We start from the raw sequence: 21234 nt of genomic DNA, 5'->3' as shown, positions 1-21234 counted from the left end.
TGATCTAAGAGAAACTGGGATAAATACCAAAACATCCACACTTGGCGTAGAGTATTTAAGCTGCAGAAAGACAAAGACAAAGAGAAAATTTTGGAAAGAGCCAGAAAGATCAAACACTTTACTTACGGAGGAGAGAGGGTAAGAACAGGAGCAGACTGCTCGTCAGAAGCCGTGCAAGGGGCATAGAGAGGAGTAAAATATTGAATGTGCTGAAAGTAGGAAACCACCAACTAGACTCTATCAAAAACAGCCTTCAGGAGTGAATCGTAAAGACTTTCTCACGCAAACAAGAGTCAGGGATTCTATCACCAGCAAACCGGCCCCACAACAAACAGAAGTTCTTTAGGAGGAAGGAAAGTAACACAGGTCAGGAATCAGCTCTACATAAGGAAAGTAAGAGCATTTGTGTAGGAAACCTTTCATGTTCCTTATTCTGACCTGGCCTACTAGGTGATGTTTTGTTCACAGCGATGAAAGGAGCTTCGCATCACACGATGCCAGCACATGGGTAACTGAAGTGAATGACAGCAGCGTTACGGCAGACGGGAGGCAGGAGCTGGGAATACTCTGTTATAAAGCACCTGACTGATCCGTGAGGCAGTAGAACATCATTTGAAATTGGCATGAATTATTTGTAAATGTGTATTGCAAACTCTAGAGTAACCACTAATTTTTTTATAAAAGGAAGAACACTTGACATTCTAAGTACAGCACAGACATTTGGCTCCATGAGCAAGAAGTGTCCCCTGCGTTTCAGACCGTGATAAGTCACAGACACCGCAGGTGGTAGGAGTAACCCTGTGAGAGCTCAAGGTCCTGCACCACCACCAGGATGGCTAATGTGTGTGTCAATTTGATGGGGTGCCCGGATGTTGGTCAAACCTTCTGGATGTGTCTGTGAGGATGTTTCCCACTGAGAGAAGCACCAGCAGTGGAGGAGATGCACAGAAATTTGCCTTCCTCCACGTGGGTGGGTCTCATGCAATCAGCTCAAGGCCCAAATGGAACAAAATGGTTGATTGAAAGTGAATTCCAGGGGCATCCCCGGTGGCGCAGCGGTACTGTTCCCCGGCCCCCGGAGGAGGGTCCCGCATGGCGCGCAGACCTCTCCTGCCGCCCGCTGCTCCCCTCAGCAGTGTCCTTCGGTCCTTCTGCCTGCTCTGCTCCCCGCTCTGGCTCTGGTGAATTCTCTCACCCTCCCGTGCTTCTGACTGTACCCAGTGCTTGTATGCAGGAAGGCTGTGCATGGCGTGGTCCTCCCCCACACCTGGACCCATCTCAGTGCTCACTGCCACACCTTCCCCAAAGGTGAAGCCTGGACAACCTTCTGCACCAAGTGCCTGAGATGACCCTCCCAGCAACACCTGCTCCTGGCCTCAGGCACAGACTGGCCACCAGATCTTCCAGCTCCTCAACTGTGGAGTCTTCACCATCAGGGTCACTCTCTATCTGATGCCTCTCCAGGGCCCATGACGGTCACGGCATTGAGCTGTAACACACACATGAAATTCATAAAGACTATGATTTGGTCTATGTTACCACCCAGCGTAGGAACAGCTTCTAGTACTTGGAGTCAGATGCCAAAGCTCACTTCAAACACTTTGTCAGGATAGATTGCTCTGTCGGGCAACACCACACTGATAAAGACACGGGAGTCGGGGAGCAGGCTACATGATGCGGGATGCTGCTGAAGAGCAAGATCCTGGCCTTTTTATTGATTCACAGCATCGGTGTAAGGGGCGGAGCAAAAGGAAAGAGGAAGGAGATGAAGGGGAAGGAGAGTCAGGAAAGGGGCAGAATATAGAAGATCAGGGGTTGTGAGTCTGCCCTCCAGGTGCTTCTCATCTGCTTGATGACTCGGTGTTGTCATGGAGATCACACCCTAATCCCCCCACCCTGGTTTTATTCTTATCAACAAGGCGTTCCACTGATCAGCTTCTGGGGTCCCTTGTTATACATCGACCCCGGTGTTCCCGGTCATACTCGTGAAGCACACCCTTCCCAGCGTGATCCAGCTTTGTGCTCTTGATGGATCTGAAGGGCACCTTGCGGGGCTCCTGGACCTAACTGACCAGGCCCTTCTGACCTTGCTTAGGATTCAGAACCGTACGGAACAAAATGGCGACCGAACAGGCCACCTAGGATTAGCAGACCCACACTAGGTCACAAGTAACTCCGTCATGCTCTCGTAAATATTGGAGTATTTTTAAATAATGACATCAAATTTCTCTTTATCTGGGTAACCTGAGAAAATGAGCGGCGCTCACCGTGTACACAGAGCAAGCACAGACCCCAGGCAGTGCTCACATCCCACCCCAAGGGGTTACTCCCTCGGCTGAGCCCCGCGGCCCAGCTGCCCACAGCCCCGCGGCAGCACCCGCTCCCCCTCGAGTCCACACCCTGAGTGCCCGAAGCGCCTGCTTTGGGGTGAGGACGCTGTCTCCCCTGCACGGAACGCGAGCTGCTCCCACCAGCGTCCTCAGATCGGGTGTCACGAGGACACCTGAGCCTGTTCCGGATCAGAACGCGCGTGACACCGAAGGAGAAGACAGTGACGTCGGGCGCTGCAGACGCTGCTTTCCCGCAGAGCAAGGAGGGCGTGGGTGGAAATGAGAGAGTGAGAGGAAGGGGTGAAGCAGCGGCCCCAGGAGCCTGCAGTGCGGGTGTGTCCGGAGGGCACGAGAGGAGGAGAGGCTGGGCTAGTTCTCCAGGCTTTCGTTTTTCTTCCATTTCTTTTGTTTTTTTGGTGGGACCCTCCCCGGTGGCCGGGGATCGAACCGGCGCTGCAGAGGCTGTGGGCAGCCTCGCAACCCAGCGCTCAACTGCTGCGCCACCAGGGGAGGCCCTTTTCTTCCATTTCTTATTGAGATTTCTTAGATGAACCATGTTTCTCCCTTGAGCTCCCCCAGCCCCACCTCACCCCTCGGTTCTTAGGATAAACCCCCACTTAGTCAGGATGAGCCATTGCTTACAGTGATTCTCTTTCCTCACATTTCCCTCTAGGTCCAACCCCGTGTCCATGGCTGACAGTGAGGACAACACTCTGAGGATCGTGCTCGTGGGGACAACCGGAAGTGGGAAAAGTGCCACAGCGACCACTCTCCTGGGGAAGAATGTTTTTGAATCTAAAATTGCACCCACGCTGTTACCAAGACGTGCCAGGCAGAATCCCAGGTATGGCTGGGGAGGAGCCCTCTACTTGTCGACACCCCGGGGCTCTTTGACACCAAGGAGACCCTGGACACCACCTGCTTGGAGATCAGCCAGTGCGTCCTGGCCTCGGCCCCTGGGCCCCACACCGTCGTCATGGTGATGCAGCTGGGCCGCTGCACAGAGGAAGAGCAGAAAACTATCAAGTTGATCAAGAACGTCTTCGGGGAATCCGCCATGAAGCACAAGATCTTCTTGTTCACGCACAAGGATGATTTGGGGGACGATAGCCTGAGTGAGTTTATAGCACAGGGACCCGAGCCGCTAAGCATGGTCAGGGAGTGTGGGGGCCGCTGCTGCGCCTTCAACAACAGGGCGGGGGAGGCTGAGGAGGAGGCTCAGGTGCAGGAGCTGGTGGGTGAAGATGGTGCAGAGCAACGGAGGGGCCTGCTTCTCTAACAACATCTACGAGGACATGGAGAAAAAGCTCAAAGAAAAGGAGGAGAAGTTGAAGCAAAAGTACATGGAGCAATTACATGAAAAAAATAAACAGGTAGAAATGGAAGATGCTGATAAACCAAGGGAAGACAGGGAAAGGAAAATCGAAGCGCTGCAGAGGCAATGGGAAAAGCAGAGCAAAATGCAAGGGATGAAGCTAAGGGCCGTGTGCTTGACGACATTGTGAATTTTGTGAATTGGGTCAAGGATACACTGTCAGGAGTATGGGACGGGTTTTGGGAGTAATGTCAGCCTCAGCTTCCTTCCCAGTCTGTGGTGACACTAATGCGGTATGTGCGTCCCCATGTGAGGCCGTGGCAGTGTCTCCTGTCTTCCTTGTCCCTGCACCCTGACCTTGCTCCCGCCGTTGAGCAGAGGGGTCTGTGTCCCTCCCTGACGTGGGTGAACAGCAGGTGGCTGACGCAGCCCCAGGACTTCTCAGGTGGAGCCGGAAACTGCCCCCTGCTCCCTTGGGTGCTCACCCTTGGACTGGCCACCATGTGGTGAGCAAGCCCACGGGACCACCGAGAACCCTCCATGGACAGAAGGTCCACTCACTGGCCCATCCAGGCTGACCTTCCATCTGCAGCACAAGTGAGGTGCTCCCGTCATGCAGACGCTTAGGGAGGGGCCCGTCTGCAGCACGCAAGGGCACGCTTGCAGGCAGCCGTGAGTCTGGCAGGACTGACCGTAAAGTGACGGGAGCCCAGAGGCCTGGAGCTGGCAGGCAGCGGTGCTCTCACTGGTTAGGTGTTCAGGGTGGACGCTGCATTTTCAGTGCCCCCCGTGAGCTACTCACGGCGACAGGTAGCCCTTGCGGCTGCATCCATGCTGGGTTGTGTGTGAACCCCCCGGGAGCCCAGGCTGTGGGGAGGGGCCGGGTCCCCACAGACCTGGTCTGGTGTCCCTCCTGCATGTCCCACCTTCAGTGGCTGTTTCTTCCCACCCCTGTTTCCTCTATAAATGTGGGGATTTGTGGGGCATGCCCAGCCACTCCACTGGGCCGTCCCTGCATGTCCCTTCTAGGGCACCATGGAAGAAGGGCTTCAGGACGGAGAAGGTGCCTCCAGACAAGGCAAGGGTCTTGCGAGCTCTTTATGAACTTGGGGGCCAGGACCTGAGCATCGGGGAGCGAACTCCCCTCCTTGGGGTGACTCAACTTATCAGCAACGCAGGACATGCATCTCCCCAGGAAATGTAACGTGGTGGGCTATTTGCTCTGATGTTCTCCGTAGTGAGGTTACATTTTTCTAGTAAAACCCTGTCATTTTGTAAGACAGAGATCAGGCAGGAACGACAGGAGTGGAAAGTAGGGGCCAATCAACTCCTGGTTGTGGGAGGCCCTGAGCATCACTTTGGGTGGGAACAAAATAGAGAGAAGGTTCTAGAAAGGGCGGCGGCAGTCGTGGAGGAAAGAGCCCAGGGGCTCTGCCAGATGGGGTGATGTGTCCTCCCAGCCCTGCCTGACTTCCCTTCTTGCTTTTGTTGAGGGGCAGTTGGGGTTCTCGGTGCAGCCCCGTGACGGCAGGAGGGCATGAGGCCTCCTTGACCCCGCAGCCTGGGTGGGAAGCAGCAAATCTCTCTCAGTCTGGAGGCCGGGAGGTCCAAGGTCAAGGTGCTGGCGGATTTGCGTCTGGGGAGGACCCACTCCTGGGGCTGTGTCCTCACCTGGTGGAGAGAGGCCCCTGGACTCCTCTACTTACAGGGACACTATCCCCTAATCAAGGGGGCTCCACCCTCACAACCCCATGGAAACCAAACCTCCTCCCAGAGGCCCTCATGCTGGGGACAGGTTTCAGCTGAGGAATCCAGAGGGAGGCAAACCCGCTTTCATGCCCCCCCAGGAGGAGGAGAGAGCTCAGGGCCAGGGCAGGCCCCGCTGAGGATCGTGCTGGTGGGCAAGACGGGCTGCGGGAAAAGCGCCACTGGGAACAGCATCCTCCACCAGCAGGTGTTCGAGTCCTGGCTGGGGGCCCAGCCTGTGACCAGCACCTACCAGCAGGGGACAGGGACCTGGAACAGGAGGAGACTCCTGGTGGTCGACACACCCCCCATCTTTGAGGCAGAGGCTCGGACAAGGGAGATAGCCCAGTACGTCGGGGACTGCTACCTGCTGTCTGCCCCCTGGCCCCGCGAGCTGCTGCTGGTGACCCAGCTGGGCCGCTTCACGGAGCAGGACACGCAGGCCGCGAGGAAGGTGAAGGAGGTCTTCGGGGCAGAAGCCATGAGACACGCAATTGTCCTGTTCACCCACAAGGAGGACCTGGGCGACGGGTCCCTGCACGATTACGTGGCCCAGACGGACAACCAGAGCCTGCGGGCGCTGGCCTGGGAGTGCGGGAGGCGCTACTGCGGCTTCAACAACAGGGCCGCGGGGGAGGAGCAGAGGGCGCAGCTGGGGGAACTGATGGCCCTGGTGGCGCAGCTGGAGAGGGAGCTGCAGGGCGCCTCCTTCCTCAAGGGCTCTGGGCCCTCCAAGGACCAGACACTCTGCGAAAAAGGGGGTGTTTTCTTGTTTGCTCTGCTGACCTGTTCCTGTTTCTCTCCCATCTTCCACCCTCTTTCACTCCAGCTGGCATCTGCACATCAGAGCATGTTCTGAACAACACCCCGTGGGTTCACGGTCCTCCGAGTCACCGATTCTGGAATGAATGTCCTGTCCACAGAGAACAGGCTGCTGTCCCTGCAGGTCCCTCCCTTCTGCCTCGGACACTCCTGGGGGGCCTGGACTCTGCCTGGCTGGCACCGAGCCCTGTGCCCCAGCAGAGGACAACAGCCCAGCCCCAGGCCGCCTGGTGGCCTGCAGGCGCCAACCTTAGTTTCTTTGCTCCGACGAGTTCATGGATGGGCGTGATGCCTCGTTTTAGGCCAACGAGACCCTCAGAAAGACAGTCTCTGTCTCAGATCCTTCTTGGATCTGAGGGTGATGTCTGGAGCGCCAGCCGGCATCTTGCCACTAGGGTGGGGTGAAGTCAGTGCTTGAGAGTAGAACAGAGATGACACAGACCTGAACCCCCGAGTCACTGCTCCCGAAGCCCAACTGACCTCTGAATTTCCCATTATTTCAGAATAAATTCCCTTATTGATTAAGGTATTTGAGTTTTGGTCTTTTTCTTACCTACATTTGAAAGCATTTGACTCCATATTTCTTTTTTTTTAATGATTTTTTAAAGATTTATTTATTTATTTATACAAGCACTGCGTATAGTCAGAAGCGCAGGAGGGTGAGAGAATTCACCAGAGCCAGAATGGGGAACAGAACAGGCAGACTGACAAAATGCACTGCTGAGGGGAGCAGCGGTGGCGGCAGGAGAGGTCTGCGTGCCATGTGGGACCTTCCCCGGTGGCCGGGGATGGAACCGGCGCTGCAGAGGCTGCAGGCAGCTTCGCAACACAGCGCTCAACCATTGTGCCACCAGGGAGGCCAGACTCCATATATATATATTTTTTTTTAAATCCTTAAGCCTCTCACGCTTCCTCTGAAATATGAGAACACGCGTCAGGGTGGAGGACCTGGCCTGGGGACAAGGGACCAGATTTCTCGTTCTTAGATTTAGGTGGAACCAGGGGCCTGGTCAGGTAACTGCTCACAGACTCTGAATGAAGTGACAGATGCCCAGACAGGACTGTTTGGGAGGATGGGTGAGGGGGGAGGAGGCGGGGCAAGGAGGGCGTGGCCGGAGCCAGGACACACAGCTCAGGTGCTCACTCCTCAGGAATTTCTTCCTTGTACATTCCCCCTGAGTAAAGGGCTGGCCAACCCTTCTCCACGGCCGCTTATCTCCAGGTCACGCTCCAACCTCACCCTCCTCGGACGTCCACAAAGGTGGGGGCCCTCTGGGTCACAGGCAGCGCTGCTTGTGGGCAAAGTGTGGGTGCTCTGTTCCCCGTGGGAGCCTGGGAATGACCATCGGCACCCTGGCGGGAGCCACCCTCCTATAGCCCTGCCCCTCACACTTCCTCAGGCCTGGGTCACGCATCAAGGGCCTTTCCTGGAGGAAGGATGGGACTCCCCGCGATTGTCTCCCAGACTGGACATGCCCCAGAGGCCTTCACGGCCACACATCCAGACTGAAATCTTCACCTTTCTGCTCTCCCTCCGCAGGCCCTGGGAGTGACGGGAGCACAGTCACCAGATGCCCAGGATGACACCTGGCTGCCTCCCCGACTGCTGTCGCTCCACCTCCTCTGTGCCTCAGACCCACCCTCTCCTCCCTGCACCGCTCCCATCCACACAGCCCTGGTTCTGACCCCCCAGATGGAATTCTTTCTCCCCAATACTCCCCGCCCCGTCACCAGGCTTGCCTTGTATTTCCAACCACCCCGTGCAATCTTCCCAGTACACCAACCCTTGCCCTGTGACATAGTCCTTGGCCCTGGTAGCCCAGGCCCTGCCAGTGCCATCTCTCCCTGCACCCTCTCTCCATGGGCTGATCCCACTCCCTTCCTGAGCTGTGGCCTGCCTCAGCCTGACGTGACTCCCAGGAGAGGCCAGCACCACCCTGTCCAGGGAGCCTCTGAAGGGCCCAGTATAACCTCTTGTTGGCTGACACCCCACTTCCAAGCAACATCATGTTTACCCCATTTTTCTATGCCTTCATCCCCAGTGACTTCTTCCAAGCAGGAACCTTGTGTTATCTACCTTATGTTCCTGAGGCCAGCAGGGAGCTGGACACTCATGGTCTTGTCTTAGTGTCTGTGGAGCAGGACCAAGTGGAGCCGGGAGGGATGGACAAATTACGTTTGGCAGTCTGGGAAGACTGCATGGAGGAGGTGGTCCTTGGCCTGAGAACTCTTCAAGGGTTTGAGGAGGTTACACCTGAGCCCCTTGCGCAGGCTGTGAATCACTTGCAGCTCTGGAGAGTAACACAGCAGCTTTACTGCCCACGGAGAACGATGGACAGGGGTCACAGAACCTGCCATGTGCCTGTGCCCCCTTCCCCCCTCCCCCCCTCCCCTCCCCTCCCCTCCCCTCCCCTCCTGCCTAGGCCCCTCAGCCCCTCTGCCTGCGCCCTTCCTGCAGCCTGGCTCCAGGGCTGTGGCCAGGTCCCTGGGGTTCACCCTCAGACTTTTTAACAACAACCAGAGACGCCAGCTTTTCCTCTAGGCTTTATTTACTGAAAAGGGCTGCGATCCTGCCGGGGCGGGGGGCTAAAAGTGCCCTCACGAAGGGAAGGAAGCCCCGACGGGCAGATGGGCAGCTCTGAAGGGAAGGTGCGTGCAGAGCGTGTCCCCTGTGCTTAGTGGCTGCCAGCCCCAAAGTAAATTAAAAGGGCAACAGAAACCAACAAGCACACGCCAAGGAGGGCTGAAGTTCTGGGGTGAGACATCACCCAGCTCTGGACTCTGAGGAACCCCCTCATCACCCCTGAGCTCTGGGTCTCTGTCAGCTCTTGCTTCTGCTTTTCCACCTGTGCCTGCACCTTAGCCAGGAAGGCCCTGAGCTCCTGCCCGCAGGCACCGCCCCTGCCCCGCAGCAGCAGCAGCTCAGCCTCCGAGAAGAGGCTGTTTCTGAGGTAGGCGCCCTGCAGCTCCCTCTCCAGCTGCTCCACCAGGGCCATCAGCTCCCCCAGCTGCGCCCTCTGCTCCTCCCCCGTGGCCCGGTTGTTGAAGCCACAGTAGCGCCTCCCGCACTCCCGGACCAGCGCCCGCAGGCTCTGGTTGTCTGTATCGGCCACGTAATCGTGCAGGGACCCGTCGCCCAGGTCCTCCTTGTGGGTGAACAGGACGATCACGTGTCTCATGGCTTCTGCCCCGAAGACCTCCTTCACCTTCCTCGCGGCCTGCGTGTCCTGCTCCGTGAAGCGGCCCAGCTGGGTCACCAGCAGCAGCGCGTGGGGCCCGGGGGCGGACAGCAGGTAGCAGTCCCCGACGTCCTGGGCTATCTCCCTTGTCCGGGCCTCTGCCTCAAAGATGGGGGGCGTGTCGACCACCAGGAGGCTCCTCCCGTTCCAGGTGCCCGCCTCCCTCTGGCACTTCCTGGTCACGGCCTGGGCCCCCAGCCGAGACTCGAACACCTGCCGGCGGAGGATGCTGTTCCCGGTGGCGCTTTTCCCGCAGCCCGTCTTGCCCACCAGCACAAGCCTCAGTGAGGACGAAGCTGTGGACCTGTCATCTCCTGCCCAGCCTGTGTGTGAAAGAAAGAGGGAGCTTTCTGTGCCCTACTGAGTAATTCTGAGGATTCTGGTCACAGCTCCTCATGGACGCCCTGGGCCTCTTTCCCAGATGGACAGTCCTATTGGAACACGTGTCAAGTTTTGTAGGCAACGTAGGAGGCTCTTGGGCAGAAGGGGATCCCCAGGGCAAGCCCCGGCTGTACCAGTAACAGGGTGGTCCCCAGGAAACGGGGAGGTTCCAGGTTTCCTGCGCCACCCCAAGGAGGGTGGACTGAGCAGAGAGAGAAGAAGCTGCAGAGGAGACTGAGGAAGGAAGGAAGCAGGATGGAGCCAGAAGGAGCCTTGGAGGAGGCACATGGAGCAGAGACACGTGAAGAAGCTGCACTTGCCTTTTGGTAGTGGACGGGGTGACACAGATGTGGGGGAGACCCGTGGGGAGGTGCCAGTGGCAGTTTTCGTCTTGATTTTGATTTTGCTGTTTTCCCTCCAGACTTGTCTGGTTGTTTCTGATCCCTTTCTGTGCATCCCCACTGGAAGATGCCTTAGACTTGTGACAGGCTTTGGGGCCTTGCTCTGGGCCAATCCTGCTTGGGTGGACTTTTACCCACGAGGGGACGGGTCACTTTGGGTGCTTCATTTAAAAACAAGATTCTTTGCCTTTCCTGTCTTGTTCACCAATTGTATTAAAGTTTCTTCCCATTGAAGTCTCATATGTATTCTGTTGATGCGGAGGATGGCAGAACCTATTTAGAGCAGGCAGATTTGCCGCGTCTGGGCTACCCCTCTCTGCCCTATAACATACCCACAGCCCAGAGTAAGTCCTGCTACTCCAAGGAGAGGGCCCCATGCCCATCCTCCAGAGCAGCCCCCAGGCCTGCAGGAAAAGGGCTTCCATGGATGGTTCTTACCAGCTTCAGGCTGAATAATGTGAGTTAGAAGTCACGAGTGAGAAAACCCCCTGGTGTGCTCGGGTGGAAGCACCCACAGCTCACCCTGGGGAGAAAGGAAGTCTCCAAGGTCGCGGCCTCGTGACCTCCACCCAGGGTCAGTTTGGGGTGTCTGCCCTTTGGGTGGGGAGTTGGGTGTTGAAATGGGGAAACCTGAAGGGTCTGAGTTGATGTCAAGGAGAGCCTGGCAGTGGCCTCGGGTGGGTGGAGAAGATATTCCAGGACACGTGCTGGGAGGATCATCTACTGGGCTGACAGGAATCGGGAAATTGTAAGACAAGTGGTGCTGGAGAGGGAGCCATGGAACCAAGAACTAGCATCTTGAAGGGCTGAAGAGGGTGAGAACCCAAGGATTCCCGCGTTTGGGGAGCCCCGATGAATTTACTTCCTCAGGCTCCTCATGGCCCTGGTTTATTCCTCCTGCTGCAGTGGTTTTCCTGTCCTTCAGGAGCCCAGATGCTTTGTAGCAAAAATGATAACTAAACCTCCGAGGGGGAGGTTTCCTCTCTTCAGCTGAGAGCAGAAGAAGCAGCAGAAATCATTGTCTCACAATTCAGTTCCAAATCCTCCGCCCTGTGGCCAGAAGTTTCATCTCCAAGTTTCCCACAGGCCATGCAGGGCGCCCCCCCACCCCCCAGGGCGTGTGATGGTGGAGGGCAGGCGGGGGACAAAGGGCAGCTGCCTCTCTCGCCTTCAGGTTAAAACCACTGGCTTCTGCTGCCGTGTTTAAGGGAGGGGCAGGGGCATGTGGGGAGATAGTGAGCCCCCCACATCCCCAGGGCCGGAGGTCTCCAGGGCTTTGGGGCTTTCTCACCTTCAGCCATAGTTCCGTAGCTGCTCTTCTGAAGGCCTTCCATTCCCTTCTGGAATAAAAAAAGAAATGAAAAGTCGAGAAGGTCTGAGAACACCTCACATTCAGACACCTGAGCATAGTTATCATCGGGAAACTATCTCCTTGGGCCATTTTCTATTTTATTTTCAAGCATCTGTAAATAACTCAGCAGCCTGGGACAGGCTGTGTAACACCCTGGACTGGAGCGTCTCTCTCCCCTCTTCTCATTCCTTACGAGAAAGCAGAAACTGTTTTTAATCAAATCCATGGAGGGTCTCCTCTCCCCTTGAGAAAGCATGAAATAAAGACCGCATTCCCCTGGGGGACAGTGGCCAAGCACCCTAAGAGTCTCCTCCACTCCTCTGGGCCATCCCTGTGTTTTCTGGGATCCAGGTCACGGCTCTAGTTCCGTGAGTGTGAGTCTGTGACACTTTCCCCCACAGGCTCGGCCAAGAAAGGGATGGATTTCTTCCACCCACTCCCCTGAACTCGGGTGGGCCTCAGGCTGAGTCCCTCATCTTGTCACCATGAGTGTGTATTTGGGGAGAAGGGGGCAGAGGGGATGAGGGAACATGTAGCTCATGGGGTGGGAGATACTGAGGCCACATGTGTCCTATGGGACCTCAAGGACCTGCTCCCCTCCCCCAGGGTCACTGGGCCACGGACACTCCAAGACGGGCTGCGGGGAGGGAAATGAGAAGTGAGAGGGTAAGATGAGGTGCGTGTCCTGGCCTGGTTCCCGCAGCAGGGGGTGCTGGGGGTTCCCTTTTCCCATCTGACAACCGGGTTGAAAATATTGCTCCAGCTTTATGGAACCCTGCGTGGCCCTGAGACCCCCTGGGCTAAGAAGTAGAGGATCTGCTGGCCAAGGCCGGCGCGGTGGCCGTGGCTGACTGGGACTGTGGGGTGCTGCTTCCCACACTGGTTTTCCACCCACCTACATCTGCTCTTGCCCAGAATGCACCCACCATCGCCCGGAGGTCGGGTAACCTGTGTGAGAGCCCACCAGAAACCAGAGGCAATAACTAAGCTGTGCTCTCTGGGTCCCCATAGATGTGGGGACCCTCGCTGGCTCCCCTTACCAGGCGCAGTGCTGCGGGCTAGCTGCTCCGAGGCTGTGGGCAGCGGGACAGGGAGGTCCTTGGGAAGACTCCTGTCTGCCAAGGGACAGACCCGGGAGCCAGTGGTGCTCAGTGAGGGCGCAGCAGGAAGCCTGGCGGATGCAGTTAAGGAGGAGCCTGCGTGTGGCTGAATGGCGCAGAACACAGCTGCAGGGAAAAGAAAACAGAAAGATTGAGGAGCGGATCCCGAGCCCCCAGCAGAAGGGAATCTGCTCCTGGGGTCACAAACTGTCACAAACAGGACCAGGTCCTAGGAGACTCAGCTCCCCTTAACCAGATCTTCCTGCTAAACCTGCCCTAGTCAGACCCCCCCCCCCCATTTCCTTTTCACAACTTGTTCAAATAAGCCAAATCTGGAGGAAAAAAATTAAGAAAGCAAAGACGGGGCCCCAGGTGCAGAAAGGCCTCCCCTCCACCCAGAACATCCCTTGTGGGGTCTCCGTCGCCCCCCTCGTCCCCCATCCCGGGAGTACCTGCCCTGGCCGACTCTCCGGGCCCTGCCTCCTCAAGCTGCAGCCACCAGAAGGCTCCTGCTGACCAGGGACAGAGAGGGCTGCCGTCCCCAGGGGGCGGGGAGAGCCGCTCCCAGGAGGCGCCTCTGACCAGCTCTCCATGCGCTGCAGGGCGGCTCTGCGCTCCCACTGGTCAGACCAGCCCGTGCTCAGGGGCTGTTGCTTAAGGGCGTGTATTCAAGTGGGGACCCCTGGCCGCGCCGTTTGTCTACCCAGGGCTCCCCGAGCGCCATGAGCGTGAAACCACCGAGCTGCACAGTGAGCCGGAGAGCACAGTGCGCGCGGCCAGGGGTCTCTCCCGAAGTCTGTGCGTGTCTCCCTCCACATCTGAAGTAAGAACAGTCGGGGGGAAACAACTTAAAACAATCGCTTGCTGACCCAGAGCCTCTCCAGTAAAATGAAGAGGAAGAGACATTTTATGATCCACTGAGCATTGAGCTCGGCGGCCGGAGGCACAGCACAGGCAAACCCCAGAGACGGCCCAGCCCAGGAAACCTTCTGTGAAACCCCCCCCCCGCACCCATGGTCTCAGGGTCAATCACGCTGGTCCTCACAGGCCAGGGTCAGCCAGCCCACTAGCTGTTACCACAGTTCATCTCAAACTCACACGGTGATGGGGAGTGGGCGCCTGTGTTCACTAATTGCCTTTATTCAAAGGAAAAGTCAGCTTCTCATCTCTTCATGACGAGAGTTGGGGCTGCAGGGAGCTGGGCGCCTTGGAGTCAGGCTCCTCCCTTCGCTCAGAGCCCGCGTGGGTGCTCCCTGCCTTCAGGCTCACCTTCACAGAGATGCCTCTCCGGTCCTTGTTCTCCACAGACAGTCACAGCACCTCAGAGTAAAGACTTGACCATGTCCCTTCCAATCTGCGTGATTTTTCTGTCTTTTCTTTGTGGCCTTGTGTGGCTGGCTGGACGTCCTTTCTGATGCTGAGCAGGAGGGAGGATGAAGCTGACCTTGAGGGAGAATCATCGTCTTACACCTTCTTTTCTTACTCGCTTTCAGCCTCTGTGCTTTACTGATGACTAAGAGATCTAAAGTCTCCCCATATAACTTTGCATTTGGCTATTTAGCCTTTTGATTTGTTTCGTTTTTTCTTCCTGTATTTGGAAGCTGCTGGGGGTGGATCATGTTTGGGAACTGCTGTGTCTTCCTGGAAAGTCCACACATCAGCCTTAGTAATGTCTGTCTTTATTGTTCACAATAGTCCTTGTTCTATGGATGAACTTTCTACTCATATAGTAATTCATATAGTAATTTTCTTTTCATAACTGTGTTTATGATATTCCTTTCCCCGTTCTTTTACTTTCACACTGTGTTGTTATGCTAGGCAGAATTCTAGGATGGGGCCCAAGATCATGCCCTCCCCCCCGAGCTGTGTACAACCCTGGCTCACCCTCCCCTTGCATGTGGGCAAAAGTGTGAATAAGGTGGATGTTACTGTCTTGATTACATAGCAAAGAAAAAGAGACTCTTAATAACATCTATACATGTAATTAAGCTTCCTAATCAGTTGGTTTTGGCTTCGTCCAAGGGAGGCTTGTGCTGGATGGGTCTGACCTCACTAAGAAAAGGATTCTCCTGCCAGCTTGGAGGAAAGCAAATGTCTATGTTGTGAACTGCCTGTGAGGAGAATCAGCCTCCAGGAGACTCTAGAAGGACCACAGTCCTGTAACTGCAAGCAGCTCAATTCTGCCAACAACCTGAGTACATTTAGGGAAGGGCCTGGAGCTCCTGGAGAGAACACAGCATGACGGCACTTGGTGGAAACTGAGCAGAGGGCTCGGGTAAGCCTCGGACCTGGCCCACAGACACTGTGCGATAATAAATGTAGGTTTCCTTACACTCCCAGGTCTGTGTGTGTCCTTATTTTTCAGAGCCTGGCTGATTGGCTAGGCAGCAACAGAAAATAAATACATTTGTAGTATTTACAGTGAGTTTCTTGTAAATAGCATATAACTGGTTTCTTTCATCCAGTGTTATGGTCTCTGCTTTTTTTCTGGGGCATTTAACCATTTATCACAGTCTACCTGTTAAAAAATATTAGACCACTTCATGTGTAGTTTAAGAAACATAATATACTTGTGATTTCTCCCATATATTGTTTGACTTTTAGGTATGTTGTAAATTCCCCAATGCAATATTACTATTTTTACTTTATACAGTCAATTAATTTTGAACAACAAAATGTTAATAAAATGTCTTTTATATTTTATCTTCTTTTTGGCATCTCTGGAGCTTTTACTTTCCTTATGTAAGATAAATTTATGTTTGGTATCATTTATTACTTTTGGCTAAAGAATTTCTAATTTTTCTTGCAGTCCAGGTAAGCTGGCAAAGAATTATCTCAGCTGTTATTAGTGAGCTAGTCTTTATTTTACCTTCTTGTTTGAAAGATTTCTTTATTGTCTATAGAAATCTGTCAAACAGAATTTGCTTGCTCTGCCAATAAAGCATTCACATGCCTCTCCTACAGAGAATTCCTGTAAACCATTAAGGAGAAGATTTTTAGTTCATTGCAGCTCCACACACAATCGCCAAGACATGGATACAACCTAAGCGCCCCCAGCAGAGGAGCGAGTCGAGAAGACGTGGTCTGTAACACAGTGGAGCACTACTCAGCCATCAAAAAGATAAACTCGTGACATCTGTGCCACGTGGGTGGTGTTGGAAGGGATGATGGTAAGTGAGCCAGGAGGGGAAGATAAATACCGGAGGGTGTCACGGATGTGTGGAATCTAGAGAAACCAAACAAAGGGTCAGACAAAGACAAACATGAAAACCAATTCTTGAAAGCTGACCAAAGATCTGGAGCATCTAGAAGGACAGAGGGAGGGAGAGGAGGGCAGGGGCAGGACACAGTGGACACTGGGGAAGGGCCATGGTGGCTCAGTGATGGGAGTGCTACTGCACCTGAGCAGGGACATCCTCTACGATCCAAACCCTAGCAAGGATGTCAAGCAATGGCTCTGCAATGAAAGAGAAACAGCAGAAGGAAAGGAAGCAAGAGAGGAAGACAGAACATCCTTGTTGTTTTTCAGTGGGTGGTATTTATTAATATCAGCCCTGATGGGCTCAGCCAGGGTCTAAATTTTTTTTAATGCTCAAAATAAAAATCCTTTTCTCTTTGCCATGAGTCCATTTTCTACTAAAACATGACTGGTGGTTTCTATTAGCTGCACACAGACTACTGAAACACCCGAAGGATGCTTCAAAGTTAGACACATTTATTTTCAGACTGTGGAGAGACAATCAAAGGGGAACTTGAAAACTTAAGAAGTGAGCCGGAGCCTGTGTGAAACTGAGCAGTGTTCCAAGCTCCCGTGTCATTAAAACTGGCTCTGAAATGCCGGCTTCCTTGGGAATGAAATTCTCATTTCCCCGCTCAGCTCTGGGGATGCCGTTCCTGTCGTGTCCGCTCCCCTAAAGGCGGTTTATATGACATATGAGGAATCAGGAAAATGCGGCTGCTGAGATAGTTCATAGAAGCAGAATCCCAGATGATGTATTCATTGGAATTTTCAGTCAAGAACTTTAAAATAGTTGTTCCAGAATCAGCCCTTCAACCTGGCCGATCAGCCGGGGCTGGCGGCCTTGAGCTCGGGCTGGCGAGGTCAGCTCAGCCTTCCCTGTCTGCTCCTCCCAGGGGCCTGCACTCCGGGGTTAGCGGCACACTCTTTTTTAGTATTGTGTGCTTTGCTGGGAGTTCTCCTTATTTCCCAGCGAGCTCATCGGTCATAAGGATTCTGTTTATTCTGCTAAGCCTGTCTTCTATCTGCACTGAACAGGACGAGGCTTCAGAAGGTCCACCCCCACCCCACCCTTGTCTGGGAGTTGGCCTGTGTGTTTCAGGGCTCCCTGGGCTCCGGGTCAGGATGGAATCTGGCTGAGCCTCCGACAATGCTAAGCACCTGTGATGTGTGTGAAACAGACTGTTGGGGCGTGAGCTGGTCTGCGCGTGGCTGTGGGCCTCGAGTGGGCTCCATTATAGAATAAACTACCATGTGTCCACCCACCATGGGGACAAAACCACAGGACAGAATCAAGTATGCTCTCAGGACCTTCACAGCTGACTTATCACTATAATTTTGTTCTATTCCGTTAAAGTGTAGCTTTTATTTTATTCTATTCAGTAGCAGTAGTATTTTAAAGAAGAAAAAGTTTCCAGGAGCGTACATTGACCTTAGAGATTTGCAAATGAGAAGAATTCTATATTTACAGTTTTCAAGGTTTCTGTCGCTCTATTTCAAAGTAGACAGTAACTTAAAATGACCTGGTTCATTGATGAAGAGAGTGATGTAAAGATGTAAACACTCACAGACCCTCACATACTGAGGCCCCGGGGCCCCTCCTCCACCAGGACTTGAGCAAACACGGGTCTGGCCTATGGCCGAGGAGTCCTGCCTCTCAGGGCCGCGGTCTTTCCCAAAATCATCACTGCCTGTTGGGGAGCAGCCGGCCACATCGACAAGCCAGAGAGCAAGTGGGCAGAGCACAGGACAAGTAGGAACACAAACCGCATATTTGTACCATCCATGGAGCAGCAGGAATAGAAATTTACCCAACAACGGAAGACAGAATAAAACAAGCAGCAGCGTCCTGCTCGGGGCTCTCGCCAGGAGGTTCTCCCCAGCCACGGCGGGGCCCCTCTCTGGACCCCATGGCCTTGGTCGGGCTCCCCACGAAGGGCTCCGACCTCCCCCTGGCCCGGTGACCAAGCCGTGCAGCTCGTGGGTGTCGTGCGCCCCCCGGTTCTCCAGCCCCGGGCCTGGATTGGGGGCCACGAGCTCCGGGACCGGCTCTTCGGCTCGCGGCCTTCGGGCGGGTGGTGAAGGCGCCGACGCGGCCCCACAGCGGCCAGCAGCTACCCCAGGGCCCTGTTGTCCGGCCCTGCAGCCTCCGTCAGGGCCCCCCTGCAGGTCCTCCTGGCGGGGAAGGGGAGCCCGGTGGGGCCAGCGCGGCTCCCCGAAGCCCCCCCTCACCCCGCGCGTCCTGGCGGTGAAGCGGCCCCGCTGAGCCCCCAGCAGCAGCGCACGGGGCCGGCCCGAGAGCGAGAGCAGCTCCCCCTCCCGGCACAGGGCGTCGGGGCGGGCCCCCCGGAAACAAGTCTGGGTGTCGATACCCCCAGGTCTCTCGCCCCGGCTTCCCCGGCTTGGCTGGCCAGTCCCGGGTAGGCCTGGGCGCCAGCCTGGCCTCGAGCGCGGCCCCCAGGAGGTGCTCCCCGTGGCGCTTCTGCGGGTCCCGGTCTTGCCCCCCAGGACGACTCCCAGCGGGGTGCTCCGGCGCGTCCCCTCTGGGTACCTGCGGGGTCAAGCGGGCGGGTCACCCGGGGCTAAAATGGACCCGACGCCCCCAACCTGGGCGGCTCAGGGTTTCCAGGGCCGGGGGCTCCGGGCCTACAGGGGCGCCCCCTGGGTCCTTGAAAAACGCCCCCAGGGGCGAGGGGTTTGGAGGCGGCCACGCCCGGCTCTCCCGGCTGCTGGGACTCCGCCGGGGAGTCGCCAGGGGGTGCGGGACCTGATCCCCCACCCGCTCTGCACAGGCTCTGCGGGGCGCCCGGGCGGCCTCCGCGGGCCCAGAGCTGCCGCACCCCAGCAGTCCTGGCCTCGGGGTCCCTCCCTCAGCGGAGCAGCCGCGGCCGCGCCCACCCCCCGGCCAGGGCGCTGCTGGGGTCGCCATCGGGCCGGACACCGTCTGCGGGGAAAGACCCGCTGGACGCCCCCCCCAGGCGCGGGTGTCCGAGCGCGGCGCGCGGGGCTCTGGGGGGAGAAGCTGCTGCTGCTGCTGCTGGAACTCGGGCCCGCAGTGACCCCGTCACATGCTGCTCCCCGGAGGGGCCGCAGCGGGGGGCGCCGGCCCCGCTCCCCGGGACCCGCCAGGACGCGCCCCGCACCAGGGGGCTGGACATACGACGGGGTCCGGGGAGGCGGGGACCCGCGGGCTCTGCGGGGGGGGGGAGGGAGGAGCCCCGGGGGGCGCGGGCGAGGGAGCCCCGGGCGGGGACGGGCGGCCACCGCGTGTCCAGCGGGTCACGGAGGCCGAGGGCGGGGCCGCGGGGGGCGGGGGAGCCCCCGCAGTGCCGGGACCAGACCCCAGGCCGCGCTTGGGGGCCCCCGCGGCGGGGGCTCGGGCCGGCGGGGCGGGCCGGGGTCTCCTCATCCCGGGCCGGGCGGTGTCCTCCGGGCGGGGCCGGGGCGGGCTCGGGAGGGCGAGGCCCGCGGAGAAGGACACGCACGGCCGCGCCCAGGCTGAGCCCCCCGGAGCCGCGGGCTGTCGGGGTCCGGGGCGGGAGGGGCGCAGGTGAAGCCTCAGGTGGGACCCGGGTCAAGGTGGGGTCACGGGCGGCCCCGCTGGCGCCGACACCAGGTGGGCCCGGGGCTGCCGACGGGCCTCGGGGTCCGGCCCGCAGAGAGGGCGCGAGGGGTGGGGGGGTGCGTCTCCTCCGGCCACGGCCGCCCCGGGCCTGGGCAGGGTCCGCGGCTGCCGCTCCGCCGCCCGCGCGCAGGGAGGGACCCTCGGGAGACGGAGCCCTCGGGCCGGGGCAGCGCTGGCGGGGGCGGGGGCCGGGCGGGCACGGGGCGCGTGGGGCGGGGGGGGGGGGCGTCGGGCCCCTCTGAGCTCTCGGGGCGCTGGGCCTCCCGCCCCAGAGGACGTGGGTCCTATGAACTCGCTGTCGAGGACTTGACTGGGTGCGGGGCTAGTCTAACCAGAGCTGCGTCCTCCCCTGCTGTCTAGAGGGCTTCAATGTTTTATGGAGAAAGAAAATAAATTTTAATAAATTATATGATCACTCAATTTCAAAAATGGTTGCAAGCAAATAAGGTTTCTGCCATCTCCCTGTGCCCTGGCCACTACTTTCTTTCTCTGCTGGGCAACACTGAGCAGACCTCGCTGGCTGAGGGTGTTAGGGGGAGAGGATGTCCTGAGCTAATCCCATGCAGGCTTTGTGGACCCCCCCCCAACTCCAGACCAAAGCCCTCAGGACATTGGGAAAGACACATCCCGTCACCACCAAAGGGAGGGTGGCTGGGACCTGAGGGTGGAGTTGGGCAGCCAGGTTGGAGATAAAAACCAAACACGTGGGCCTTGGGCTCTCTCTGGCTTCACGGCTCCTGGCTGGCGGCAGCTCTCAGAGCGCCATTTTGGGATTCCTGATCGGCGGATCGGGTAGGACTCATTTAAAACTTTGTCTCCCGCTTTTGCTTTTCTCCCTGAGCTGTACATTTCCTCATTTCCCCTTCCCTTGTAAATAAACCTTTTATGAACCTTTCGCGTGTGCCTGCAGCAGAGCATTGATAAGTCCTTTTAAGCGCGCGGGTGAGGACCCACAGTCAGGCACCCCGTTTTGTATCGGGGCTGCTCTACAACAAGGGGACAGAGGACACCACAGGGAGGGGGGGCTGCACTAGTGGCCCCCAGGAAGAGCCTGGGAAGGGGTGGAGTGAAGGTGAGGACGGGGCTGGGGCCGCAGGGAGCTCTCAGTGCTCCGGGGGGTGGGGGGAGCACCAGGAGGCGGAGGTCAGGCTGTGTGGACGCGGGCTGAGCGGGAGGCGGGAGAGCTGTCCAGGACCCGCAGCGTGTTTCCTGAGGAAAGTGGGAGCCGCCTGGGGCTGACTGTTCCCGTGTGACCCACAAGCAGGGGTGGGGGGGTTGGGGAGCCCTGTCCCTCCTCCCTCTTCAGGCTGTGCAGGGAGCAGCTCCCCAGGCCTGCTGCTGCCCCTACACACCCCGCCCCGGCCTCCTCCGTGCAGGAAGCAGCGCTGTGGTCACCGGAGCCCTGGTCGTGACCTTTGAGGGTCCCCTGCCTCCTGACCCCATCCTGACACCTCCACGTTCCCAGCAGGGATTTAGCTGTCTTGGGGCCACGGACCGGCTCTCTGCCCTCAGGCGCGTCAGAGCCTGATTTCATCTTAAAACAGGAAAAGCTCACACACTCCGGAGACAGTCGGCACTGCCTGCTCGGAAGCAGGAGCCCGGGGTTCAGGGCCGCAGCTTGTGCAGAAGCACCCGGAGCGCCGAGGCGCACACGCAGGGGCCTTGCTGGGGTTCTCAGTCAGAAGG

General features: G+C 57.3%; 2 protein-coding genes and 1 pseudogene across 3 annotated transcripts; 2 read left to right on the top strand and 1 right to left on the bottom strand.

Moving 5' to 3' along the window:
• The first annotated feature begins 3019 nt into the window (after positions 1-3019).
• LOC311169016 (GTPase IMAP family member 7-like) lies at positions 3020-3609 on the top strand (annotated as a pseudogene). Its single transcript has one exon. The product of its transcript is annotated as a GTPase IMAP family member 7-like (transcript).
• Positions 3610-3625: 16 nt separating this feature from the next.
• On the top strand, positions 3626-6250 carry LOC311169015 (GTPase IMAP family member 3-like; the record flags this gene model as incomplete). The annotated part of the gene is made up of 3 exons (XM_084230717.1): positions 3626-3703; positions 4675-4708; positions 5493-6250. The coding sequence occupies 3 exons, from the start codon at positions 3626-3628 to the stop codon at positions 6248-6250; spliced, it is 870 nt and encodes a 289-aa protein (XP_084086843.1).
• Positions 6251-7627: 1377 nt separating this feature from the next.
• On the bottom strand, positions 7628-11568 carry LOC311169013 (GTPase IMAP family member 5-like; the record flags this gene model as incomplete). Its single annotated transcript, XM_084230713.1, has 3 exons — positions 7628-7756; positions 9015-9766; positions 11526-11568. The coding sequence occupies 3 exons, from the start codon at positions 11566-11568 to the stop codon at positions 7628-7630; spliced, it is 924 nt and encodes a 307-aa protein (XP_084086839.1).
• Between the last annotated feature and the right edge of the window lie 9666 nt (positions 11569-21234).

This window comes from Talpa europaea (assembly GCF_964194135.1).
Source record: "Talpa europaea genome assembly, chromosome: 3".
NCBI lineage: Eukaryota > Metazoa > Chordata > Mammalia > Eulipotyphla > Talpidae > Talpa > Talpa europaea.
Note: the sequence above shows the minus strand (reverse complement) of the source record. Positions and strands in the feature narration are given on the sequence as shown.